Raw genomic sequence first — 27910 nt, 5'->3', positions numbered from 1 at the left:
CAGGCTGCCCTTGTGTTGTTTACATTCTTGCAACTCTCTTTAACATCTGACTTAATAGAAGGCAACTGCATCTTCCTGTCTGCCTCTGTATTCAGTCTTTTGCAAAATGACATATCATGTAGCTTCTGGAATACTCTCCTGCACACCGGTAAGAGAAAAGGGGCAATAACATCTCAGTGTTATGAACATAGTTTTCATCTCGTGGACCCCTTGAAAGGGTTTGAATATTCAATACTGGTAAAATGGCTCTCAAGAAAGAAGAAAAAGCTGTTTTTAAAAATGTCCATTCCTGGGGTGTAAATACGCCCACTGCGGTCCATTTCTAGCTACGAACTCGCCTCCTCTAAAGTCGAGTTGGGGAGAGACACGCTGAGTGCGAGCCAGAATGAGCCAGCTGTGGCGCACCTCTGCATAGGGATCACACCTTGAGAACCACCGACCCAGAACATCTCTGGAAGGATGCACAAGAGAACGGACATTCTTGCTTCTGAGAGTAACCCAGTGACTGGAGGACAGTGGACTTTTAAACCAAATACCCCTTTAATACTTTTTGCGGTCAAATGCTCTATCCCTGAGCTACCCCCTCTTTTACACTTTTTGAACTTTATTTCATATGCATGTATTATCTAGTTACAAGAAAAAGGAAAAAAAAAAGACTTTAAGCATCTTCCATTCTTAAAAATGAACTCCAAAAATAGACAGTGACCTATAATTTGTACATCTTTCCAGCGTTTCCATTTCTTTGTGGCATCTCTTAGAATGGATTTTTTTCTAAGCACAAGTGAATGGTTCTCGCTTCTCGCCTCCCCCTTGTCTGTCTTCACAGACTTCCTTCCCGCCAGAGGCAGGAGCTGGCTGATACTCAGGCATCAGATTCAGCCGTATTTCAGCATGAGGCGAGGTAGCCCCACCAGTTATTGCATTTATGTAGCCAATTTAAGCAACTTAGCCTTTGTAATTTGATATTTGAGTGGCTAAAGCATCGTGTTATTTTTGAACGTTCGGGATTACCTTCCCTTTTGTGCTTTTTGTAAACGGAAGGCTTTTCCGATGACACTGTAATCTTCCCCCACCCATGTGCCCTGCATGGAAAATTGAACATTGTCCATCTCGATCTGAGCGGGAGGATAGAGACTATTAGGCATTTTAATAAAATTACATGCACTCTTATGAGCTCTGCAACATTTAAACCTTTCCGTACCAATGACGGCCACTTAGCCTGAGGCTTCCTAGGCTATTTGGTTAAAAAAAAAAAAAAAAAAAAAAGCGTTTACCACTGGAAATTGGTCCTGTTTGAGAGTTTCCCTCTAATAGGTCATTGATGTGTTAGAACCTGTGGTATTTTAGCGAGAGGCGGCATCAGGCTACACAGGTCTCGTTGACACTTGTCCCCTTCATTTGTTTAAACATTCCTTTGGGCTTGGCCAGGCGATTCTGAGGGACATGCAACAGCCACCTCTTGGGGTGAAAGCTGATTCTCAGGGACCTGGGGATGTGTAGTTAGACTGTCTCACAATCTGTGAGTCGTGGTGAGATGACTAGGAGGATTTTGAGAAGGAGAGGACATTAAAATGAGAAGGTCCGGCAGGCAGAGGAGACGGTAATCCTAGCAAGCCCAGGTGGGCAGGGGCTGTGGTAGTTGGCAAGTCCTACATGACCTAGAGTCATGTAAGGATCGGAATTTCTGTGGCATGCTCGGCATCCAGCCGCTCGTGTCCACCCAGGATGAGCAACCTGGTGACCATCATCTGGGCAGATGACCAGGAAATGGAGGTAGCAACGTGTGGAGGCAGGTATGTGATGCCCCTCCCCTTTCTACCCAGCCCTGACCATTGATGTGCGGTCATCATGTCAGCTCCAGGATGCCAGGAAGTGACCCACACATCCCTCTTGTAGAATCTCTGTTGTACTGTGGAGTAGAGTCCGTATTTATAGGCATGGAATAGACTGGTTTTCCAAGTAGCTACATGCGGACGAAAGGAGATTTGGGTGCTCCAGTGGCTGTGGGACAGAAGGGTCCAAGGCTGGAAACTGGCCCCTGTGTTCTTCAGAAGAACGTTAATAGAAGAAGGAGGCTTCTGTGATCTCCTCTGTGGGTGGCTGACCAGAGATACACATAGACTAGGTTTGAATCCTACTTCTGCTCTTTAGCAGCTGTGTGACACTGGGCAAGTTACCTGCCCTCTGTTCCCTTTTTCCTCCCTTTCAATATTCAAATATTTTGTTTCCATAAAATGATACTATAAAAATAATTTTTTTTATCTTCATTGGGGTACAGTTGACAAATGAATTGTTTATATTTAAGGTAAATGCCCTCGGTTTCTTTTTCTTTTTTAATTTTTTTTAATGTTTATTTTTGAGAGAGAGGAGAGAGAGAGAATGTGAGTGGAGGAGGGACAGAGAGAGAGAGAGAGAGAGAGAGAGACAGAGTCCGAAGCAGGCCCCAGGGTCTGAGCTGTCAGCGCAAAGCCCAATGTGGGGCTCGAACTCATGAACTGTAAGATCGTGACCTGAGCCGAAGTCAGATGCTTAACCAACTGAGCCACCCAGGTGCCCCGTATCGGTTTCTTTATTGGTAAAATTGGGAATAAAATAGCTCCAGGTGAGGTGAAAGCAGCTGGTGCATCCGGCCCGTGGTTTGTAGGCCGCGGGTGTTACTGGGGACCCTCACTTCTGCCCCTGCCATGAAATCAGATGCAGTTGTGGGTTCTCCAGGCCTCGCCAACAGGAAATCCCCCAGCTTCCCAAGGAGCGGGGCTGCTTTGCTGGCTGGGAGGGAAGGGGCCCACCGTGCTGTGGCCTGGGTTACTTCTGTGCTAGCCTAGCATCTGTCACTGGTGTAGAAATGCACACAAAAGCAGATGCCCTCCGGTGTCTTGAATGCCCGGGAAGCCGGCCACTGGGAGCCTTCCCAGCTCTCCCTCTGGCTTTCTGCCCACCCACAGAGCTCAGGTGTGTGCTCTAACTTCACCGTTTTTTGACTTGGGCTGCTCAGAATTCAGGTGCTGCGTCGCCTGCCGTATGTAGTGTCCCATGGTGCGATTCAGAAAATACCCTTGCTGTCCACCGAGCCCCCCAGTCCCTGCAGAGTATGCGCCCGGCACTGCGCCGCGGGCCTGCTGGGCCGGTGCGCTCGGCCCCAGCCTGCCGCAGTGCCGCCTCCTCGGCTCCCCGCTGCTCCCTGGAAGAACACAGTTGGGCAGATAAAATACTAGATAACCATGCTGCCCTTGCTGTGCACTGTCGTTCTTTCTGTCTGCTGTGTTTCTTCTCCGACACCTGTTTTCTTCTAGGATTTGCTTGTCCTTTAATGCTTTCTCCTTAGCCGAGCCTTTGTGGTTTTTCTTTCCCCAAATAAGCCATCCACCTTCTCCTCCCTTTCCCACCTCTCCTCCCCAGAGACTAATTTGTTTTGTACACTGTGCCCTCTCCGACAACCTTCGCTCAGTTCTGCCCATCTATTCTGCTGCTTCTCCCCTGTGCTCTTGATTTCAGGGACTGCGTTCTGTGACCATGTGGCAGGGTTTCCAAGGCAGTTGCATGAGGCCTGGAGTACACTTCGTTACGAAGCCCCCTGCCTGGGCCGGGGGTCGGGAGGTTTGAACTTTCCCCTGGCATTGGCCACCTTCCCCACCTCAGACTACTGATGTTCACCTACCTGCCGGTGCCCCCCCTTGCCACTCCCCACCCCCTGCCAGTGGGGTGATGTTGTCAGATGTGGGGTTTTTTCCTTGCAATAGAATGGAAATTGCATTGGCCAAAATTCACCTCTGGTAAAACAGCTCTCTGACCCTTGAATTTGACTTCTTATTTTCCCTCAATATCATCTTGTGTGTTATGTTTTTCAGATAGTAGATCGGTGAATGGGAAGTATTTTCAGTGTAAGTTCAGTTTCAAATAAATCTCATATTTTCTTACTCATTTCTCTGAAAATTCATAGAATAGTGATGGAAAGAATCCCTCTTCTTTCATAAAAGAAAGTCAAAGTTTTCGTGACGCTCTGAGGATAGCACAGCACATCGTAGGCACTGTATGTGTGTTGCTATTATTAGTGGATTTCGAAGTTGTTACTGTGTGCATAGATGACCTAGACTCTGTCTCTTGCACACCTCCTCCCCTCCCCCTTTCCCCCATCTGAAACAGAGGACCACACACCATTCTGTGGCTATTTGGTGAATAGTGTACTGGACTTTGTAGATGGCATCCCTCTTCCTTCTAGAAATTTCTTAAAAGATACTTCTTAGTTCTGCTCTCCTCTGATGTTTAACCAAAATGGGAACTCCATGTTTGTAGGCAGCGTAATGAGTTGTGGGAACCGCGACTCCTCGGTGTCAACAGTAAAGGCTCTCATGTGTATTCTTTTGTAACGCTGCTCCCTCATTCACACCTTATGCTATTTGCGGATGCTGTTATGTAATTTAGGGTAGTTCGGGGAATCTCAAAGATTAATGGTGCTTTTAATCATGGTGTCCATTCCATTCTGGCCGGGGCAGTGGGAGTCGGGGGCTCTGCACCAAACCTGGCAGCCCATACAGCCCCGCCCCCTCCTGCCTTGCTCCCTCATCAGGAAAAAGAAAGGTTTGGAGCAGATTATGTGGAGCTCAAGAACTTCAGAAACCCACACTGCCTCTTCTTGTTGCTTTGGAAGGAAGGGTTAGACTAACACCATCCAACAAGAATAGAATGCAGGCCACACGTGTGATTTAAAATTTTCGAGTAGCTACATTAAAAGAAAAGGTGAAATTAATTTTAAGATAGCTGACATCATTTCGCCGTGTAATCGACATAAAAAATTATTAGACGTTTTACACTGTTTTTTTGCTCTGCTAAGTCTTTGAAATCCAGTGTGTACTTTACCCTTATGGCACGTCTTCATTTCGACCAGCCACATTTCCAGTCCTCGGTGGCCGTGTGACTGATGACTGCACCATGGGCAGCACGGGTGTTTCTGCACCACCTGGAGTCTAAGACCCACTCGTGCCCAGAGGAGCCATGGCCTGCGTCTTGGTCTTTGCAGTCTGTGGCTGGAATTGATAAAGCAGGGACCAATAGGAGATCATCCGAACTGAGGTCTTTTTGTAAGACCTGCTTTTCTCAAACAACACTGCCCCTTAAAGCAAAACTCATGCTTTAAGACGCATTCTGCCGACATGCAGTTTGGGGGACATGCTCGCAGAGGGTGTTCAGAAGGCCTGGCTGTTTCTGAGCAGCTGCGGACAACACTAAGAGGATGCATTCCATGATGTTTCGGCTTAACCCTCCATTACCCGGAGCCAGGTTGGGAGGGTAAGGGAATTTCTCATGGGGACGGAAAATTAAGAAATAAATCAAGGCTTTGTCTTTGTCTTTTCATTTAGTGGAATAGAAGATGAACTCAGCTGAATTCAGTGAAGATGTAGAAGAAGGTAAAAAATAAGCTTCTTTTTAAAACATATTTTTAATTTTAATATTTTTTATTAGGTCATACGCTCAAATGGTTCAAAATATAAAAAGATACATAATGAAAAATCCGTGGAAAGTCTCCTCCCACGCCTGCTTATCCCCCTCTGCCCGTACACCTGCTCTAAGTATCGTATGTATCTTTCCAGAATTACTTTTTTTAAAGTATCATTTAAAAGATAGTATTTGTTTCTTTCTCTCCGTCTCGGCTCTTTCCCCCCAAAAAGGACCTTAGAACCAGTTTTGAACAAAATGTTCTCGGATCGTGATTTTATTGTATAGCACTAATGTGGTAAGATAAAAACTGCTAGGTTGGAAGGCGCAGTTTTACTGTGACTAGACTTTCTTACCTGAGTGCTAGTGTCAGAGGGCACCCCGCAAACACCCTGCCGCTCAGGGAACCCTGCTAATCTCCCAGCGGCCCAGTGGTCTTTCCCACTGAGCCCTATTTCTTCTCTGCCACAGTTCTAAAAAATAACACAGTGAAAGTGGAGACAGAGGCCGAAGATGCTGCCCTGGACTGCTCAGTGAGTTCCAGGTCTTCCGAGAAGCACCCTCTGGACAGCGTCTTCCCTGCCCTCCAGGATTCCAGCAAGCGAAAGCCCCCGGGCTGCGATGGCCAGCCTGACTCTGTCCCCAGCGTGAAGAGGCGGCGGCTGATTCCCGAGGTGAGGGCCCAGCTCCTTCCGCTGTTCGCTTGGGCTCTGACCCTCTGACTAGATGCTCTGTCTCTCTCCTTGTGAGCGTCCGGGCAACTGCTGAATGCCTGGGCGCGAGAAGGCTTTCGTCTCAGCTGTCCCCTCGATGGCTTAGGTTTCTAGAAGGTGACTTCTCTGACTACAATTCTTACCTACATCTGGATTCCTTACGGGGCTAGGGGAGTCTCCACAATGCACCTGCTTTTGAGTTCTTTGTTTTGCTTTGCTCTACAGGGAAAATAAGCACTTGACAGCAAGGACTGTTCATTAAAGCCTACCACATTTTACATAGTATACACTGCACACAGATTCCTTGAAAAGTTGAGGGTTGGGAGGTCTTTTCCTAAGTCAAACCGATCTTTTATGTTAGGAGCACGTGTCCGGTGAATCTTTTTGTGAAGAGAATTCTTTTGTAACATGCCTGTTACCCGCTAACCTATAATTTTATGAATTTGCTTTATTTATTTTTTTATTTAAAGAAATTTTTTTTTTAAATGTTTGTTTATTTTTGAGAGAGAGGGAGACACAGAATCCAAAGCAGGCTCCAGGCCCTGAGCTGTCAGCACAGAGCCCGACGTGAGGCTCGAACCCACAGACCATGAGATCATGACCTGAGCTGAAATCGGATGCCTAACCAACTGAGCCACCCAGGTGCCCCTGAATTTGCTTTTTTTTTAAAAAAAAAAAATCACCTGCTGGTTAGATTGAACTTGGCTAAATTCTAAGAGAGAGAGAGAAAATCAAACTGGCCATGGTGGCCCCCTCTAGCAGTCTATAGTCTGGGTGGGAGACAAGACACATACACAGAATACTTAAGACTGAGGAGAGAGAAGCAGCTTTGGGAGATCAGGGGTCTGGCCCAGGACACCTCACCTCCGTGCCTCCCCATGGACTGGCACAGTATACCTTAAATTCTTAGACATTTTCCCAAGCTCTCCAACCTAGACACACGGAGACACACACACACACACACACACACACACACACAGTCTCTCTCTCTTTCTCTCTCTCTCTCTCTCTCTCTCTCTCTTCCTCTCTCTCTCTCTCTCTTTGGGGGACCCAAATAGGCATTTCAAGTTCTGCATGTCTGTCCAAAAGAGCCCACGTTTTCAAAGCCTATTATCGTTAGCCAGAACACCATGGGGCATCAGCCTGGAACTCTTTGGGTTGTTACTGTTTTGTTTTAATTTTGCTCTATTAGATGTGAGGGCAAATCCAAATAAATTGGAAATGTATGGATTGTAGAGATTTAGTGAATTTTCAATAAGTAAAAACTATCCTTTTCTATAATTAGCAAAAACAATGAGAGTAAGATTTTCCCCAGCATTTAAATGTAAATTAAATGCACCCTGCACTCCACATCATGGATCACTGAATGAGACATTTATTTATTTATTTATTTATTTATTTATTTATTTATTTATTTGCACCCCCCCCCCCCCGCCCAAAACAGCTTTATTAAGCTATAATTCACATACTATGCAATTCACCAATTTAAATTGTACAATTCAGTGGGTTTCTTGTGTATATTCACAGTGTGGTACAGCTCTTACTATAATAAGTTTAGAATATTTTCATCACCCCACAAAGAACCTCTGTACCAGTCCCTTCCTTTTCCCCTCCTCGAGCACCTGGGAACCACTCATCTACATTCTGTCTCTAGAGGGTTATCTGTTCTGGGCATTTCATGTAAATGGAATCATAGAATACGTGACCTTTTGTGTGGCTTCTGTTACTTAGCATGTTTTCAAGGTTCATCCATGCTGTAGCATGTATGAATTCTTCACTCCTTTTTATGGCCAAATAATATCCCCTTGTGGATGTACCACATTTTGTTTATCCATTTAGCACTTGATGGACATTTGGATTGTTTCCCTTTTTTGACTATCATGAATAATATTCCAACCATAAATTTTTAAAAATCTATCATGCCCTGAAAAAAAGTTGAGATTAGTTGAGATTTTTTTGTACCTGTATGAGCTTTTTTTTTTTTTTTTTTTTTTGAGTTTATTTATTTATTTTGAAAGAGAGAAAGAAAGAAAGAGCACAAGCAGGGGAGGAGCAGAGAGAGAGGGAGAGAGAGAATTCCAAGCAGGCTCCTCACTGTCAGTGCAGAGCCCAACGCGGGGCTCGAACTCATGAGCCATGAGGTCATGACCTGAGTCGAGATCAAGAATCGGATGCTTAACCGACTGAGCCACCCAGGCACTCCTATATGAGCATTTTTAATAAAGGATTAATGTAGATATCCCTCCCTTGACTCTGGCTGCCCAAATCAGTCACTTATTGCATGCCTTGTGACTCTGGGGGAAAGTTCGTGTGTGGATGGCAGTTTCCAGGAGTACGTAATGATTGAGGATGAAATCTCAGACTCCTAACTGCTGAGATCTGTGCTGGGCGAGTGGAAGCAGTAGTAAGATGGTTAGTAGCATAGCTTGTTAGAGAAACATGTAACCACTTTTTCTTCTGTTGTATTTTACACCGTAATTTGTTATCCTTTCCCCTAACGATTGCTAGATAGGTGTTTTCTACTTCCTTGTTCTTACAAGTAGTGCCGCAGGGACCGTTCCGTATGCATAAAGCTAGTACCCTCTGTGAGCGATTCCGTGTGGGTTAGATGCCCAGAGGTCGTCCTGCAAGTGTCGAGAAGTTTGAGAAGCACTATGTTCAGTTCCTAAAGGAACTGCCGAAGACGCTTCCTTCTGTGGGTCACACTACATCTCTGCTTGTGATCAATTCTGTAGACAACTTCAAGTTTGCCAGTAAAGGCAGAGTTCGAGAAATGAAACACAAAGTTGAGTGTATTGGTTCACTCTTGCCTTGTGACAAACCACCTTAAATCTTAGCAGCTTAAAATCACCACCACCGTATTTGTTCACAGTTCTGTGGGTCAGCTGGGGGTTCTGAGTTGGTTTGACCTGATGGGGGGCTAGGTGGTCCGGGATGGCCTCACCCCCCGCCCCCTTTCCCCAAGGCCGCAGGGCTGGTTGCACTGGCTGCAGCTTCCCTTTCTGCACAGTCCCACCCGCTGGGAGGCTAGTCCCGGCTTGTGCACGTGGTGTGGAAGAGTTCCAGGAGCAAGAGAGGCCAAGCTCTGAAGCATAGACACTTTTCACACCTCGGGTTGCATCGCCACGCACGCTAGTGTCCCACTGGCCAGAAAGTCCCGTGGGCCAGTCGAGACACAAGGGTGTAAGTGTAGACTCCACTTCTGACGGTAGGCACAGCAAACTCACAGGGACGGGGGAAGTGTTGTGGCCGTTTTTAGAAAAGTTCAGTCCAGTAAGGAACAACAAGCGCTCACAACAGGAAGGAATTCTGACCATGTGTAGGCTGGGTTGTGGCCTTATGGGCGGTCCGAGGTCGTCCCGTTGTCTCCATGCACAAGTGGAGTCAGTCTTTATCCTTTCGTCCAGTTTTGTTGGAGCGGCATCACAGAGAAGCAGGGTGCGTCTGCGAATTCTTGGGGGCAGAGAGGGAGGGAGAAGGTTCTTAGGATCCGTATTTTAGTTGAATCCTTAGTGTGTGAAGCAAGTCAGAAAAGGTTTGGCGTTGGGCTGCGACTCCATCGAGGTTCATGGTGGGGGGGGGGGGGGCCTCCCTGGACATCACACGAATGATGTGAAGGTTTCAGATGCCTCTCGATTTGGCGAGGCAGCAGGCTTCCAGTGGGGCTTTGGGCATCACCCCAAATTCAGACATGTTTGGAGAAAAGGGAACCAAAATGTATTTGAATATTTCTAATATGACTTGTTCAATTTACATATTCTAATTGGGCATATATGTTTACTTTTCAATAGATTGGATATAGCGTGCGGTTCTGACGTGTTAGATTTTAGATTGGAAAAGACCTGTTAAGTCCTGGATTTTATTTGGGTTTTTACTAGTTTTGTTTCTTCTCCTTACTGTGCATAAGATGAGGTTGATACCCGTGCACGCTTTCCTATTCTGTAAAAAGAATATATGTAGGTATAAACCTTTTGAAATTCTTGAGCTCCTTGCAGAAATGTGTCATGTGAATTCTGTATTTCCTTTTAAAAGTCTGTGTAAGTTGATGTGTCAGTAAATCAATAGCCCTAGAACCTTTGGGAATTTGAAACAATCTATCAGTTTTATGAAATTATAGCATATGTTGATTTTTCAAAATGGCACTAGTCCTAGTTCAGAGTGAATAATGCTTTATGCTTCTCCCCCTGAATTTTCTCTGATCCTTCTTTTTTTTTTTTTTTTTTAATGTTTATTTATTTTTGAGAGAGAGAGCGTAAGCAGGGGAGGGGCAGAGAGAGAGGGAGACACAGAATCTGAAGCAGGCTCCAGGCTCTGAGCCGTCAGCACAGAGACCGATGCGGGGCTCGAACCCACGAACTGTGAGATCATGACCTGAACCGAAGTTGGACACTCAACTGACTGAGCCACCCAGGCACCCCTTCTCTGATCCTCCTTACATATGTCATCGCTGCTGGGGGGAGTAAATGCAGCTTTTTTTTTTTTTTTTTTTACCGCCGAGTGAGGCAAGAGGAGCCAGGAGGCCAAAACAAGCGATAATCCAAAAAAGTGGAAAGGAAGTTCAACAGTTACTGAGTGCCCACTTGACAAATACACCATTCATTATTTAATCCAAATGACAGGCCAGTGATGAGAGAATTTACTAGCTCTACTAGACAGATGAGTCAACTCAGGCATAGAAGTTAAAGTGCCAAGATGCCAGTGGGGCAGGCTTGTTCCCGGTATGAAATACCAGGACTGATTAGACGCACTCCCTGCGTCTGGGAGGCGAGCCCCACCTTCTCTGATCCAGCCTGTAGGAACAGTAAATAGTTAAATCGGGAGTCAGACGGGGAGAGTTCGCTGTGGCCTTTGGTCAGTTACGTGACCTCCCACATCTCAGGGTCCCCCATGGTGATGAGGCATAATACTGCTCATCTCATTGGTTTCTTATGTGTGAGCGAGCCCAGTACAGGGCTTGTCCCGTGTCAGCCTTCAGAACTGTATATTTACTGCCTCCCAACACCCATCTCCAGCTCCCATCCCTTGTGGTCAGTCTTCCTCTGCCTCCCTTCACATTTATCGGAACGAAAGTGGCACAGCGTTGCCAAGGGAGACCATCTGACATCCTTTAGGACACCCCAGGCTGAGCACCCTTGATTCTGAACACCATCCAAGGCAGAACATAGACCACCTTCCATCTTGTCCCCCAACCTCAAAGAAGGGAGGAGGACGAAGGGTGGGGGGTAGGATTTGAGCGGTAGCCCTGGTGCCAGAGGTACGTCACATCCAGACTCCCGTCAGTGCTGATGACTCGTAAGTGACATTTAGTACAGTACTTAGAAGAAATGTAAAACCTCCCTCAAAAAACCTAACAAAAGACTGTATAAAGACTTATTTGGCACCTCCTCTGGAAAAGGCTTCATAGCCAAATACAGCAGATGTGGGAGGTGAGTAGCCAACATTTTTATTGGTAATCATCCTTTTGTTCATGGAAGTGGGGGTGATATTCAAGCGCTGTATGCCAGGCAGGCGTTAGCTTTGTTCTGCTGCGGGTTTTTGTTTCTTTGTTTGTTTTTAATTCTAAAGCGCCACTGCGTTTTGTTTTTCAATCGGAGAATGGAAACGTCGTTTCATTCAGTGCACATTTGCCGCTTACCTCCTGAGTGGTGGATACTGTGGTACCAGCTGGAGATTCAAAGTCATTTCTGCAGCACCCGTCGCAGATAGGTACCGTGCATTCCCATTTTAACGAGGCTCCGAGAAGTCAGTGCTCTCAAGCCTGCTTGATTTGGACCTGTGCGGTTGAACGCCACAGTTAAGGGGCTGTGGGGTATTTGTAAGATGTTGTGAGAAGCCTTTGAAAATGACCTGCCCTGACAGTTTGCCACCCCCCTGGCCTGTCTCTTCTGCATTGTGATTGCTTCATCTCTCAGGTTCTTATTTCTTCAGGCATCACAGCAATTTCTTCATCCGCTAACAGTATAAGGATGACCCGAAGGGTAAAAGCCATGAGGTCAGAGGCTGTCTAGCTTGTTTCCTGTGTCCCCAGAGCCTTGCACGGTGCCTGCCGGATGCTAGGTACTCAGTGCTCTTTGCTGACTGGCTCTGTGTGGCAGAGAGGTCTGCCAGACCTTATGACTTCATGGTATCTGGTCATTTAATGGTGATGGTGACGATGAAGAGAAAAGTTCTGTTGGAAATGAAAAAGGTACGCTCCACCTCTGCCTTGGTTATTCATGCCCGGCCCCCTAGGAGTTGATTCACATGGTCTACCCTTGATGCCATATTGATTCTCTACTCTCTACTCTCTGGAAGGCGTGCTGCTTTCTTGGTGTTCCAGTTTGCTGACTCTCTGGGCACCGTTTGGCCACTCATCATTTGTCAACCTGAATTCAGTGATGGCCTTTGGATTCGGAGTCATATGGGGAAGAAGTTTAATGCTTGAAGGATCTCCACGGTGACCCAATCCCTGGGGTGTAGCTGGACACGGACATGTGGAATCTCCCCTACATGGTCTACTTAACGCTCTCTTGGAGCCCAATATCAACCTCTTTTTGCTTATATTCTCCAGCAAGGGATTTGGGCCTTCCCGCTGGAGTCTGAGGGTATTAGCCGTGGAATGAAATGCCCCGACCGCATCCAGGAGATGCTGGCACTGCCGAGCCGAGCTGCGCACAGAGTTCCCATATGGCTGGAAGATGAGCCTCAGAGAATTGGGGACGTGTCAGCTAGACACCCAGTGCCAAGTAGCACAGATTTAAAGATTTCTTGATACTCCTAGACAGCTGAGCAGAGATTTTATCATCAGCGGCAAATGCGGCCAGCCCGTCGTCGCCTTGGCAGCATTCGTGGAATTAATTGGGACACTGAGCTGACAGGACACCAGTGTGGGGATATCTAAGAACCTTCTCTTTAGTGCTTGTGTTGTGTTTTGTGTTGAATTGTGTATCTAAGGTCCCTGGGAGGGAGGAATGTTGCCCTCTACTGGGACTCTAACTTAATTTTTTTATTCAGGCAAGTTAGCCAAAAATGTTTCTACTGATGGCAGTGTTTCTAACATGCTTAGTAGAAACTGCAATATTTTTATTAATGATCCTGAACAGTGAGAGCTATAGAGGGGATTTCCAGTTCTTATACACTTTGGCCTTCTGCCTGTGTAGGAATGTGGGGGAGTCCAATGACTTCTATTTGTTATTGGTATTCAGGCAATTCACCCAGAAAATTTCCCTTGTACTTACTCTCTACACTGGGTGTTAATTACGGCAGATCTCTCTCTAGAACGTGGGTACTTTTGCTGCATGGCATGTGAGTTTCTGGTGATCTCTGCACAGAATCTTACTTTATTTTTTTTATTAAAGAGAGAGAGAGAGTGTATGAGCAGGGGAGAGGAGCAGAGGGAGGGAGAACGAGAGATGGAGAGTCTTAAGCACCTGAGCCAAAATCAAGAGTTGGATGTTCAACCAACTGAGCCACCCAGGTGCCCCCAAAATCCTATTTTAAATGTATTAGTGGGATCACTTGTAAAGCAAAGACCCTTTTTCTAAAATCACTCCTAATGTATTTATGATTTTTTTAATGATTGCCATTAGAAACTCAAATTCCTCTATATTGGTTAAACCTCATGGTAATTTCATGATCCATAGGACTTCCAAAATTATTTTGGTGTAATTGAATTTAATGGTGAATAAGTTGCTAAAATCTAATTTACAGCCTACAGGAATTAGCAAATAAGGCAGTTTGAATTTATTAGGGCCGTGCTTTTCAGCGGTGTGCAGTTGTAAATAAATTCACCTTGTAGAGAAACAGAACTCACGTACATGGATTTGTATGTAAATGTACAGACACAGAAACAAAGCAAAACTTTCCCAAATTTACTTACTATGTGCAGTGCACTCTGATATTTTCTATTCTATTTTCTTTTTTTTCCCTCCTCCCTTCCTTTTTTTTTTTTCCTTCTGCCTTTCCTCAATCTTTCTCCCTTCTTATGCTGGTCATGACCCACCAAAATAACTTCATCATTTAACTAATGGGTCATGACCCACAGTTCCAATTCCACTCCAGTGTTGGAGTGAACACTTTCCTCTCCATCCCTCCCTTTCTGATGTGTGTGTGTGGCTTCCTCCCTGCCTCCCTCCCTTCAGAATCATTTGCTCTCTGTCTGATAGCAGAGCAAAATTGCTGTAAAGAGCTTCAAACCCCACCTTCAGCTCTGATGTCCTGTGCTCCTCCCCCGCCCCCAGTCTTTAGGACAAACAGACCTCTAAGAAGTGCCTTCCATGAGTGACTAACCCTGATGCATTAGAGGAAAGTCCTCCTTTTGTTTACTGCTTGAGAGTAATCATTACAACTAGTTTAATAAAAAGCCCACTGTGTTACCTCTGCTCTGGTTTGGGAATATCACTGCTTAATAATAATTATATTCTAACAGTGAATATTTATTAAGCACTTACTGTGATTCAGACAGGGCTCAGTGCTTTCTGTACATTATCTCATTAAGTCTTCATAACTACCCTGTGAGACATACCATTATTTATCCCTGAGGTACTAGAAGCTGAGGCATGGAAGATCATTTGATTTGGCCAAGGTCACAGAGGACAGCGCAAGCCGAGATCTTATCCACGCTTTTATATCTCTCTACAGACATGTTATTCATAAAGCTAGTGGCCTATCTGAACAGCTCCTTTTTTGAAAGCATGTATTTGAGAATCTTAGAACATCTTGCCCTGTTTTAACCATCCGTGCTTGTGGCTGACATTCACTGAGCAATTCTGTGTCCCAGGCATTTTGCAAGGCACTGGGTGGGGGTAGACTCAGGAATGACATGGTCCCATCATATAACAGTCATACAGTGTGATGACGATGGGGGGCACCTTGGTGAGGAGACCCCAGCAGGGAGAGGGGCAGGCGGCAGGTCCTTCACGGTAGGCTTCTCCCACCCCAGTGGCTCCTGGTCCTCTGTTCCTGAGAAGCATGGGTTGGAGGAGGAGGGCCAGGCCAGGTGCCTTTGACCCTTCATCACATTATACAAACAAACCTCGAAGAAAGTATTGGCCAGCTCCATGGCATGATTATAACCCTTATAAGAATTCCTCTATCTTCAGGGGCTCCTGGGTGGCTCAGTCAGTTAAGAGTCTGACTCTTGATCTCGGCTCAGGTCATGAGCTCACGGTTCTTGAGATGGAGCCTCCGAGTCCGGCTCTGTGCTGGCAGTACGGATTCTGCCTCTCTCTCTCTCTCTCTCACTCAAAATTAAATAAACTTAAAAAAAAATTTTTTTTCTATCTTCAGGTTCTTACAGAGTAGAGTAGCTTTTCTTTTGCATTGTTGTTATCAACAGAGGCAGGCAAAAAATGAATCTTACTTACTGTAATGTGAGTCAGATTATTCCATTATCTACAAGAGAAGATCCATATATTTAAATGAAATATAACTTGTGGGTGGCTTAGAAGGATCAAAGTATTATATGTTTATGTGGCCTCATTGCTCTCTTTTCACCTTAGACCCACCTACCTATTTATTGCCCACATGCCATTGCAAATCTAGCCTCTCGAGATTGTCTCTTTTCCCTACCCTTTTCAGGCTACGAGAGAAAAACACATCATGTACTGTTTTGTGCTGGCATTAGTTATTTGAAGTCCTACAAATGACATTGAATCTGCCTGGGTGAGACAAACTGAGAGCAGACACGGTCTTCCAGGCCTCTGCTACTCAGAGAGGACCAACAGTACCTGGGAGCGTGTTAGAAAGGCAGGCCCAGGGGAGCCTGGCTGGCTTGGTCAGAAGAGCATGCAACTCTTGATCTCGGGGTCATGAGTTCGAGCCCCACATTGGATGTAGAGATTACTAAAACAATAAATAAACTTAAAAAAAAAAAAATTAGAGGAAATGCAGGTTCAGGGACCAGAATCTGCATTGTAACAAGGTCCCGGGTGATTCACATGTATATTAGAGTTTCTGAAGCCCTGGCCTAGGCCGCCCTACACCAACCATATTTTTCCCTGGGTGTGAAGCATCCAAAGGATGACCTTTGTTCTTCTCAGTTCTGCAGTTGCTGGGGGCACACATCTGTCAGTAACAGCAAACACTTTGTGCTTCGGCCCTGCGTGTTCCTGTGACACCTACCAGTGTTCACCAGTTAGCTCTTCTGCTCGATTAAACCCTCAAAAATGTATTCCAGTAAGTTTGGGGGTCAAGTTTAACATTTGTCGAAAACAGGTGAAGTTGGGAATGAACTACAATGAATGGCACAATATATACCTTTTGATACCATTTGATACCTTCTGACATATGTGTATTCCAGTGAGGCTATCACCATGATCAAGATAATAAACAGGAATCATCCAACACCTTAAAGTTTCCATGTGCCACTTTGCATCTTTCCTTCACCCCCAGGTGACCACTAATCTGCTTTCTGTCATCATTGGTAGGTAAGTTTGTGTTTCTGAACACATGATTCTGAATGGAATCATACAGCATGGCCTCTTTTGTTTAGCTTCTTTTTTTTTTTTCAACTGTTTTCTTTTTTAAAAAAATATTTATTTTGAGAGAGAGAGAGAGACAGCGAGAGAGCGCACATGCGTGCACACACACACTGCAAACGAGCGAGGCAGGGGCAGAGAGAGAGGAGAGAGAGAATCCCAAGCAGGCTCCGCACTGTCAGTATAAAGCCCTATGTGGGGCTCCAGCTCACAAACCATGAGACCGTGACCTGAGCCAAAATCAAGAATCAGATAGTTAACCGACTGAGCTACCCAGGCTCCCCTGCCTGGCTTCTTTTAGCATAATTATTTTGAGACTCCTCATGAGTAGTAGTACATGTATGAGTTCTGTTGCTGAGTAGTATTCCATCCTATGAATAGAGCACAGTTTGTTTATCTGTATACTTGTTGATAAAATTTTGGGTTTCCAGCTTTGGACTCTTTACAAATAGGGCTGCCATGAACATTTGTGTACAAATCTCTGTGTGATTAACTGCTTTCTTTTCCCTTGGTAAATAAATATCTAGGAATGAAATACCCAAGTCGTGTGGGCCATGTATATTTATCTTTTTAAGAAACTACCAACTGTTATGCAATATCATACCCCCCACCAGCAGTATGGGAGGGCTTCAGTTCCTTTACATTTTCCAGCGCTTGGTATTGTCTTTTTGTTTGTACCCATTTTGGTAGGAGTGATGAGGTGTCTCCGAGTGGGTTTTAACTTGCCTGCTACTAATAAGCATCTTTTTGCACGCTTATTTGCTATTTATATATGTTGTTCGAAGTGGCTATTGAAATCATTAATTGAGTTGTATGTCATTATTGAGTGAGAGTTCTTTATGTATTCTGGATTAAGCTCCTTTATCAGATAGATGGCTTGCCAATACTTCTTCCAATGTGAGCTGTTTTTCTTTCTTTTAATATTGTCTTTTAAGGAGCAAAAGTTTTTGTGGTTTTGATGAAGTCCAGTTTGTCAGTTTTCTTCTCTTACGGATTGTGCTTGTGGTGTCATGTCCAAGAAATATTTGCCTAAACCAAGGTCATAAAGGATTTCTCTTATGTCTTCTTCTAGAAGTGTTAGAATTTTAAATTAGGTTTTACATTTACACCCACAATCCACTTTAAATTAATTTTTTTACATGGTGTGTGTAGGCTGGAAGTTTTTGTTTGTTTTGGCATATCTATGTCCAGCTGTTCAGCATCATTGGCTGAAAGATTGTCCTTCCTCTCCTGAATCTCCTTTGGGCCTGTGTTGAAAATCACTTGTCCACATATACGTAAATAAGCCTCTTGGCCTGTCCAGGGCCTGGCAGCAGGGGAGACCACCGGTGAAAGCAGCAAGCACTCTGGGTTCTCAGATGGCCAGGGTGATGGCTGTCTGGCCGTGGAGGCTGGACTCAGGCTTGGGGTCTTTAAAGGGTATCTGGAGCTTGCCCTGGGAGTCCTGCAACAGTGGACTTGACGAGTGTCCCCGCTATCCTTGGGCGAGTTGAGGAAATCATCCCTGAAAATCAATTTGGTAGGGTTTAATTCTCTCACTGTCCTTTGCTGAGCAAGGCTGGATAGTACATGGCAAGTACCCTTGTAGATACATAGGAGAGGCATTCATTATGTACGGTGGCTGCCTTAAGACATCGGGGCTTACTCGTCTCCTGCAATCTGCTTGAGAAGGGCCGCTGGACCAACGGGAGACGGTGACTTAGAAACCTGGGCGAGCCCATCATGTCATGGAATCCACAGTTGCACAGGCCCCGGGACAGTTCTGGGCCAGCCCTTTTCCGGTCTGAGATAAGATGTCATTGCAGACGGTGGTCGAGTTGCAGCTGACCCCAGTTCTCCTGCGCGTACGTACCACTGTGCACCTCGGGAGCCATCTGGAGTGGAGACGCCTGTTCTCCTAGAGGCTGTGGCCTGGAAGACATGCCGCTGCCTTCTGGAGCTGCTGTGGGCAGGAGTCCTTATGCCTGCCTGAGAGTAGACGGAGGCCCGGGTCAGTGAGGTGACCTCAGGGGCTTCTCTAGTCCTTGTGGCGTCTCCCGCCCCCAGCAGCACTGTTGCCCCTCAGGCCCTGTGTGCAGGAAGTGCAGCACCGGAGTCCTGCAGGAAGCTGACGCCTTCCAGGTCCAGGCCGAGCCTCTCTTAGGAAGCAGGAAGAGCGAGCTCTTTTGGCACGGGGGTGCAGGTTCGTGTTAGCTGTGCGTTCCCGGGCCAGCAGAGTGAATAGGGGCGAGGGCGGTGCTTTCTCGAGTGCTTCCAAGATTGACCTTGGCACCTCCGTGTGACCGAGACCTGCGTTTCATGTAGTAAACCGGAACACCCTAACACAGTGTTTGTTTTCCAGGCGCTCCTAGCAGGCATGCGGAACCGGGAGAACTGCTCGCCCTGCCAGGGCAACGGAGAGCAGGCCAGCAGGGGCAAGAACTTGGGCTCCGCGTGGCCCGGTGAGGAGGAGCCCTGCGGCGAGGTGACCACCCCCTCTTACAAGAAGCCTCTGTATGGCATCTCGCACAAGATCATGGAGAAGAAGAACCCTCCCGCCGGGGACACGCTCAACACGTACGAGCTCTTCGAGAAGGCAAACTCCAGCAACAGCCCCTCGCCACTGCGGCTCCTGAACGAGCCGCAGAAGCGGGACTGTGGCAGCGCCGCAGCGGCCACCGACGGTGACCCCAACATCTACTTTCTGATCCAGAAGATGTTCTACATGCTCAACACGCTGTCCTCCAACATGTCCCAGCTGCACAGCAAGGTGGACCTGCTCTCCCTGGAGGTGAGCCGCATCAAGAAGCAGGTGAGCCCCACCGAGATGGTGGCCAAGTTCCAGCCGCCCCCGGAGTACCAGCTCACGGCGGCCGAGCTCAAGCAGATCGTGGACCAGAGCCTGTCGGGCGGTGACCTCGCCTGCCGCCTGCTGGTGCAGCTCTTCCCCGAGCTGTTCAGCGACGTGGACTTCTCCCGTGGCTGCAGTGCCTGCGGCTTCGCGGCCAAGCGGAAGCTGGAGTCGCTGCACCTGCAGCTCATCCGCAACTACGTGGAGGTCTACTACCCCTCGGTGAAGGACACGGCCGTGTGGCAGGCCGAGTGTCTGCCCCAGCTGAACGACTTCTTCAGCCGCTTCTGGGCGCAGCGGGAGATGGAGGACAGCCAGCCCGGCGGCCAGGTCCCCGGCTTCTTTGAGGCCGAGCAGGTGGATGCCGGCCACTTCCTGGACAACAAGGACCAGGAGGAGGCCCTGTCCCTGGACCGGAGCAGCACCATCGCCTCCGACCACGTGGTGGACACGCAGGACCTCACCGAGTTCCTGGACGAAGCATCGTCCCCCGGCGAGTTCGCCGTCTTCCTTCTCCACCGGCTCTTCCCCGAGCTCTTCGACCACCGGAAGCTGGGCGAGCAGTACAGCTGCTACGGGGACGGCGGCAAGCAGGAGCTGGACCCGCAGAGGCTGCAGATCATCCGCAACTACACGGAGATCTACTTCCCCGACATGCAGGAGGAGGAGGCCTGGCTGCAGCAGTGTGCCCAGCGCCTCAACGACGAGCTTGAGGGCCTGGCGCTGGACGGGGGCAGCGAGGGCGAGCCCGCGCGGGACGACTGCTACGACTCCTCCAGCCTGCCGGACGACATCTCCGTGGTCAAGGTGGAAGACAGCTTCGAGGGCGAGCGGCCCGGCCGGCGCTCCAAGAAGATCTGGCTGGTGCCCATCGACTTCGACAAGCTGGAGATCCCGCCGCCCGACTTCGAGGTGCCGGGCGCCGACTGCCTGCTCAGCAAGGAGCAGCTGCGCAGCATCTACGAGAGCAGCCTGTCCATTGGCAACTTCGCCTCGCGCCTGCTGGTGCACCTCTTCCCCGAGCTCTTCACGCACGAGAACCTGCGCAAGCAGTACAACTGCAGCGGCTCGCTGGGCAAGAAGCAGCTGGACCCGTCGCGCATCAAGCTCATCCGCCACTACGTGCAGCTGCTCTACCCCCGCGCCAAGAACGACCGCGTGTGGACGCTGGAGTTCGTGGGCAAGCTGGACGAGCGCTGCCGGCGCCGGGACACGGAGCAGCGGCGCTCCTACCAGCAGCAGCGCAAGGTGCACGTGCCGGGCCCCGAGTGCAGGGACCTGGCGAGCTATGCAATCAACCCCGAGAGGTTCCGAGAGGAGTTTGAGGGGCCCCCGCTGCCGCCCGAGAGAAGCAGCAAGGACTTCTGCAAGATCCCCCTGGACGAGCTGGTGGTCCCCTCGCCCGACTTCCCGGTGCCTTCACCGTACCTGCTGTCGGACAAGGAGGTGCGTGAGATCGTGCAGCAGAGCCTCTCCGTGGGCAACTTCGCCGCCCGGCTCCTGGTCAGGCTCTTTCCGGAACTCTTCACCGCCGAGAACCTCCGGCTGCAGTACAACCACTCCGGCGCCTGCAACAAGAAGCAGCTGGATCCGACGCGGCTGCGGCTCATCCGGCATTACGTGGAGGCCGTCTACCCGGTGGAGAAGATGGAGGAGGTGTGGCACTACGAGTGTATCCCCAGCATCGACGAGCGGTGCCGCCGCCCCAACAGGAAAAAGTGTGACATCCTGAAGAAAGCCAAGAAAGTGGAGAAGTGACGGGCGCCCCGGGGACTGAGCGTTCTTTTGGAGCAGTGAATGGTATCCACAGACACGCACCTTATGTCAGTGGGGAGTGGCTTACTACATTTGCACACGTAAACACCACCCAACCACAGGAAAGAAGCCTTGCGTTCGGTCTCTCCTGCTCACGACTTTTGTCCTGTGCCCCAGTGGTGCCACAGGAGTTGGGGAGAGCTGAGCCGTGAGAGTAGAGAGGCCTCAGGAGTGGTCCTCTCCTGGGCTGTGTCCCCCCACCCCCCTGCAATTTCAGATGCATATTCAGCAACTCTCTTGCTCCTCTGCCCACATTTTACATCTTCCATTTTTATCAAAAAAATTTTTTAATTAAAAAGAAACCCTTTTTAAAAAAAAAAATCATTGGGCTCTTTGGGGGCCATTTTACTTAGAAAAAATATCTTTTAAATATTTGAGATGAAGTACTGTAAGATGACTTCAGTTGCTGGGATTTTTTTTTTTTTTTTAAGATGGTTTCAGATTTATGAAATTTTTATAAGTGCCATGTTCATGCATGATGGCCAATAATAGCTTCAGGTGGCACAGAGACCAATTTTCCTGACCTTGTCTTTTACATCTGATTTTAGAAGGATCAAGATGCCCCCTGGATGGCAGTAGAAGGGATGGAATAGTGTGATGTCCTTTCCCACCATGGTCGCGGTCTCCCTTCCACTGTGGTGCTGAGGAAGGGGCCTCACGCGGCCTGGCCTGTTTGTAGTTGCCATGTGGGTAGAATGTCGTGCTCACTCTCTGTAGACGAGAACACTGGATGATGATGATGATGATGATGATGATGATGATGATGATGATATGAATGTAGATAGACGTGGAAACACGTACACAATGTCATTTGAGCTGTGTCCTTCCACTGCCCCCTTCCCTCTCTACACAAGGATGCTGTTTGGAGGGGCAGACACATTTCCTTGGAAAACAGTCTGTGTGGGTGTTTAGCTTCTTGTTTGATTTAAGGATGGGCCCCTTTGGGCTCACCAAAGCTGTTTACTTTCCGTGTATGTATCTGTGTGACACCCAGGTTCTGGGAGCTGTCTGGTGGTCTCACCACACCTCAGTGTTAGCCCCTCCGGTCGGTAGCACATCCTTGTTCCTCAGGGCAAGCCCAGGCCTCGGGCCCTCTTGGGGATATTTGGCATTGGAAGGTCACAGGTCATTCAAATGGGGCTCCCCTGTCCCTTGCCAGAGTCTACTCAGTTGTCCCCTCGGACCCCCTAGGAGCTCTGCTGCCCTACACCTGGCCAGTCACTTGGCCTCGGAGTAAGACATCTCCTCTCCTCACTGGTTGGGAAGGCCAGACTGCTCCGGGCCAGTGGCATACTCTCCAGGACTACCAATCGGGAAATTCCCCAGCACGTAAAGTCCTGAAAAACAATACCTTTACCTACCTGACTTTGGGGTCCCAATCCCTACGAGGGAAAGGAGACAGTGTAACCCAAGCTGAATACATCCTACCAGAAACTCGGAAAATGAACTGAATCACACAGGGTAGTCCTAAAACCCTTGTGGGATGTTGCTGATTGAATAGCCTAGTGGCTTAATGTTTTGCTACCTTAAAATGCAGAAGTAATCGAAACAATCTGTGAATTTTCTTTATACAACCGATAAGAACTTCAGTTCCGGTGGCTATTTGACGTAATTTTGCCTACACCTGGAGGGCTTTTTTTTTTTTTTTTTTTAATGACAAGATTTTGAGCAATGTAAAGTTGCTGATCTAACTTTAGTAAATTCGCTTTTAAATGTCACTTACAGATTATTTCTGTTGAAACTGCAGCCCTAAATTATTGCAATTTAGAAATGCACAGGGACTTAAGGACTCTCTCACCTACACCCACACCCACCCACACGTGCACATACATTTTCTTCCTACGAAACAACTTAAGTGGGATGAAGGGGGCCTATAGGAATAACAAGCTCAGCCTCTTTGTGCCTGGAAAGAAGGGACTAGAGCATCCAGGAAACTCACTTTTTCCTCCTCACTTGGGCCTTTCTCTATGCCTTAGTCTCTCCAACACACACGTGCGCGTGTGCGCGTGCACGCGCCCTACCCAAAGATGGCGGTGGCGCTCTCGCCCGCCAGCCCTGTTGGTTGGAGAGTGCCATGGAATTTGTTCTGGTCTCTAGGATGTGTCCAAGAGGATTCCAAGCCATGCAAAAATTGCCCTGCTTTCTAGAGGGTGGACTCTGACCCTGCAACTTCAGAAGCACAATCATTTATTAACAACGCAAAGTCCTATCTACCCCACGTTAGAGAAATCAACAGGTTCTAGGAATGAAATGTGTTTCTTCACAGCCTAGAGCATGTTCAGTTTTTGGGAGCTGTTATTTTGGTGATTTTCTTAATACCTTTCCTGCGTAGGGCTTCTCCTCCCCACCCCACCCCACCCCCGCCCCAAATCTTAGAGTCCCTTTTAGAGAAGAGAGGTGGACACACTCTGGGAAGTTGTTTCCTGTCCCTCTGGACTGTCTCACCAGGAAACACCTGCAGGTGTCTGTCTGTATGGTGTCCTCAGTTCTCCAGCCATACAGGTGGGCTCCAAGGCTCCAGGGCAGTTTTTTACACGAAGCAATAGAAGTACAAAATACTTAACTTTTTTCAAAATTTAATGTTTTCCATAAAATGTGTTGGTAAACCCCGTCCCCCTCCCCATCTAAATTCATGGGTTTTTACTTGTTTGTTTTGGGGTTATTTTTTTCTTCGTATCTGGAGAACTAAAGAATTAGCACAGACACATTCTGATGGTAAGTAAAATAGCCAGTCACAGTAGGTGGTAGTGTCCCTCGTTTTCTCTGTTAGTAAGTTTTAAAAGAATGTATGAAGGTAGTCATGAATGTACTAAGTGTTCTAATCCTGCTTCAGTTCACTTTGGCTGTGTCTACATGACAACAAATGTTTGACAGGGAATAAAGTTGTCTAGTGTCATGGGCAAAAGTGTGCCCCCCCCCCCCTTCAGCGTTGGCCCCAAATCTTCCTTTCTTCTTAAGTTTGGGTGGAGGGGGTGCCGCATCAGCAGCAATCATCAACCAACCAATGGGATCTACTTAGTGGTGAAAGGATTAGCTGTTTCAATGGTAAGAGTCACTGGCCTGACCACACACCGCAGCATGGCCACTTGCGTTCCTACAGAGATGGCCTCAGTTTCCACCCCTTCCCCCCCCCCCCCAAATGTTTGCTTCTTGTCTGATTGGGATGGGGTCCTGAGACCCCCGGTGAGAAGTCACTGCGACCTCTCACCCTGCCTGGCTGTGTGGAGAGCGGCATGCGGTGGACGTGGGGGCCAAGGGGCTGTTCCTGCTGTTTGGAAATACTTGCCTCGTGTAGATCCAGCCTTAATGTTTTTCTGACATCCTAGTGATAGCAGACCCTGCACAAAGTGGATATCAGAGTTAATACTGTGAGGAGACAAAATAATGGGAATAGTTTTACCAAAGATAATGAAATACCACATAATGTCTGCATTTTACCATTGATTTGAGTGCATCCTTAGAAAACTGAATGTAACAAAAACCCAGGACATTTTTGGAAATTGTATGCTCTCTAGCAACTGTGTGTGAATTTTTATACAAGCACTGTTTTATGAGTTATATAAAATGTTATAAAACTAGAAAAAAATATGGTGTTTGCAACATCTTGTTTTCTTAGGGCACAGGTCTGCCAGAACCTGTGTCGGTCGGTTTGTTGGTTTGTCTTCCCCCACTCCCAGGGGAGGGCGTGACCGCTCAGGGGGGATCCCAGCCTCTGGGGCTGCCACACTGCCTGTAGGGCTGCAGCCCACAGAAGATTGCAGTTGGCCACCGCCAAACAAGTCCTAGCCCTTTTCTACACAAACCACTTCCTGGCCACATAGTGGGAGGTACATTTGACCTTTTCATACCTTTCCTGGTCAGGTGCCAGACCAGCCCTGCTGTCAAGGTAGCAGAGCTTCACGGCACTTTTTTTTTTTTTTTTTTTGGATCAAATGGGATTTAGTTCCTCAAAACTAATATGATTACCTGATAACAAAAGGAAGGATGCGTGTTTCCTCTCACCTCTTCTGTTTGGCTAATGACAAATTACTAACTTTAATATTCGTAGTAAAAATAGTATCTCAAGCTGTCAGAGAAACGTTTTTGGCCCAGGGGTCACAAAGATACAAAGGAATTTGTGGCTTGTGATTGGAACACTTTTCCTACAGCCGCTGTGTGCTCAGTTGTGAATCCTGGTGTGTGTGTGTGTGTGTGTGTGTGTGTGTGTGTGTGTGTAAGCCTCCTCAGCAGGCTAGGGTGGGTCAGGGGCTGGAGTAGCAAGTTTAAGCAAGACGTGAAGGAAGACTAAATTCTTTCACTCTGGCTGTATGTTCGTTTTCTACCAAAAAGAAAAAGTCACAGAATTTCAACATATGGGAGCTTACTTACCAAATCTAGTTCTCAGAGGTAAGAACTGCACACTAAATTATTACAATCACTGGGATGGTGAGGTGCAATCGACACTCAGGGAGCTTGTAAATAAGTTACAGCCCCCCCCCCCCCCCCCCGGCCAGTGGTGGGAAAGGAAGGAACATTCACTGCCTACTCGCTGTAATGGCACCTAACGTTCACTGAGTATAAGCCACATGCCAGGCACACCAAGAACCGTACCTTATGATCCTCTCGAAAACCCTGTGAGGTAAGTCCCATAATTGTGCCTGTTAAGAAAGGTATGGCCCTGAACGGTGTACGTACTAACTCATTTGATTCTCACAAAAACTCAGTGTCTTGGGCACTGTTATCTGTTTTGTGGTAAGGAAGCAGAAAGAAGTATGTTTCTTGCCCAAGTTCACACAGCTGGCAGATGGCGGTGTCAGGGTTTAAACCCGTATGTCCATTCCTATGATACCACACCATCCCGGGTGCTAAAGCATCCCTGGGTCACAACACGCAGAGATTCAGATCCAAAAACAAATGCAAGTCAGTGGTGTCCTTTATCACCCACATCCTCTAAGCCCCAATTTGATCTTAGATAAGGGTGTGCTGGTTTTAGAATTGCCGTGTGTGAAATCACTGGTGATTGTGGAGACCCGTGTTCTGGTAATAGGGAGCAAATTTGGGGAGAACTTGTGAAAGTAATTGCCGAGGGTCAGGTTCTCTAGGGGCGGAGCCTGAGGGCATCCCTGAGAGATTGGTTGTGGGTGTGCCCTCAGGAGAAGGGGCGGGGGTGGGGGGGTGGGGGGGGTGGGCAGGGAAGGCCAGGAGCAAGAGTGTAGTCTCCACTGCAGTCCAGCTTCATCCCCATACAGGGAAGACCTAGAATATGGGTTATTTAGCGTAATTAGACCCAGCTGAGGCAGAGGGGCTGGCTGGTTATTGTCAGAGGTGTTTCCCAGGGAAAAGGGTAGCTCGCCCAGTAGGATGGCCAAGGGCCCGCTCCGGAAGGGCTGCCGTGAGCGGTTAGCTGGCCCTCAGCAGCTAGGGGTTGCACGCACTGGTAAGGGATCTGGGTAATATTCTATCAGCATCGGGTAGGGTCAGAACCACCAGAGGGCATGTCAAACCAGATCAGTGGGCTCCATCCCCAGGGATTCTGCCGCAGCAGGTCTGGATGGCGCCCAAGCATTTGCATTTCTAATAAGTTCCCAGGTGATGCTGGTCCTGCTGGTCCACGGCACACCCAGAACTACTGCGCTGTGGCCTCACAAAACGTGCTGTGAATATCAAGGAAACCGAAGGCTTAGCACTTTCCTGATCATTAGAAATAGATCTGAGCTGAAGTAAGTGGTTTCCTGTTGCAATAAAACTGCTTCTTAACTAGCGATAAACTAAATCTTAGCTTTTAGGTCAGTGGGAAGAAGCAGGTTCACGAATACATCAAGGCTTAGGGGCAGTGGCCAAACGTGATGGCTTTTGCCAGAGCACTTTTGCAGGAGGAAGCCTGTTCATTGATTTTAAGGAGTAAGAATTGATTTGTTCTAAATACAGTTTGTAGTCCTCATGGTGAACTGTATCCTTGACAGATGTTGAGACATTAATGCCACAGCCCGGTCCTTCCAGAAGCTCCTACAGTGTGATGACTATGTAGTCAAAAGTGACAGTGGGCTTTTAAATTACACGGAGTTGATGTTTTTGTAAGAGCTCCCATTTTTCTGAGCCTTGTAATAGGTGAGGAACATGCTAGGGATTTGACATGTCATTCAGTCCTCACAGAAACCCTGTGGGGTAGATATTTCCATGCCCTGTTTTACAGATGGGGATGCTTCCAGAGGTCGTCATAAAGCTGGCAGAGCTGGGGGGTGCCAGTGATGACCAGTCTGACTCCAAAGTCTGTGTTCCTAATTTCTGCACTGCCACTAGTGTGGCTGAGTGCAGTAATTTTCCCCATCTTTCTGCCTAGGGGTCTCCTACCATTGAATTCAGGGTTTTGCTGACTGTCCACAGTTTCTGGATCTGCCTGAGTGCGTGTTTGATTCAGGAAACCTGTCAATGCAGGAAACAGAACAAGGGATGCGGTAAGAACCATGTCTGCTTCTAAAGGAAGTTCATTCCTTCTGCAAAAATATTTGTAATGTCTGTTATCTCCTAGGCACTGTTCCATGACTCTGACAAGTCCCAAACTCACTTGTTGGTAGCTAAGAGGCCTTGGCGAGAGAAGGCTCTGATAGTAAACACAAAACCTAACATCTCTTGCCTGAAACGGACTTTCAAGATGCACGGTGGGTAGAAGCAGACTGGGAAGC

At 47.7% G+C, this 27910-nt stretch overlaps 2 protein-coding genes across 6 annotated transcripts in view; one reads left to right on the top strand and one right to left on the bottom strand.

Moving 5' to 3' along the window:
* BEND3 (BEN domain containing 3) overlaps positions 1-24836 on the top strand; it is a 36009-nt gene extending 11173 nt beyond the window's left edge. Inside the window, exons 2-4 of one of the 2 annotated variants that reach the window (XM_045499183.1) lie at positions 5358-5405; positions 5905-6107; positions 18945-24836. In XM_045499183.1, the coding sequence (XP_045355139.1) occupies positions 5369-5405; positions 5905-6107; positions 18945-21191 (2487 nt within the window). In that variant the 5' untranslated portion in view covers positions 5358-5368 and the 3' untranslated portion in view covers positions 21192-24836. The remainder of the gene's footprint in view (positions 1-5357; positions 5406-5904; positions 6108-18944) is intronic. The other variant, XM_045499184.1, reaches the window with a different exon arrangement.
* Positions 23808-27910, bottom strand: part of MTRES1 (mitochondrial transcription rescue factor 1) — a 24632-nt gene continuing 20529 nt past the window's right edge. For all 4 annotated transcript variants that reach the window (XM_045499186.1, XM_045499187.1, XM_045499191.1 and 1 more), the window contains one exon: positions 23808-24586. In XM_045499186.1, the coding sequence (XP_045355142.1) occupies positions 24552-24586 (35 nt within the window). In that variant the 3' untranslated portion in view covers positions 23808-24551. The remainder of the gene's footprint in view (positions 24587-27910) is intronic.

The sequence above is a fragment of the Leopardus geoffroyi genome, chromosome B2, assembly GCF_018350155.1.
Source record: "Leopardus geoffroyi isolate Oge1 chromosome B2, O.geoffroyi_Oge1_pat1.0, whole genome shotgun sequence".
NCBI classification, from domain to species: domain Eukaryota; kingdom Metazoa; phylum Chordata; class Mammalia; order Carnivora; family Felidae; genus Leopardus; species Leopardus geoffroyi.
The sequence above is the reverse complement of the archived record's forward strand: the minus strand, read 5'-3'. Positions and strand labels throughout refer to the sequence as shown.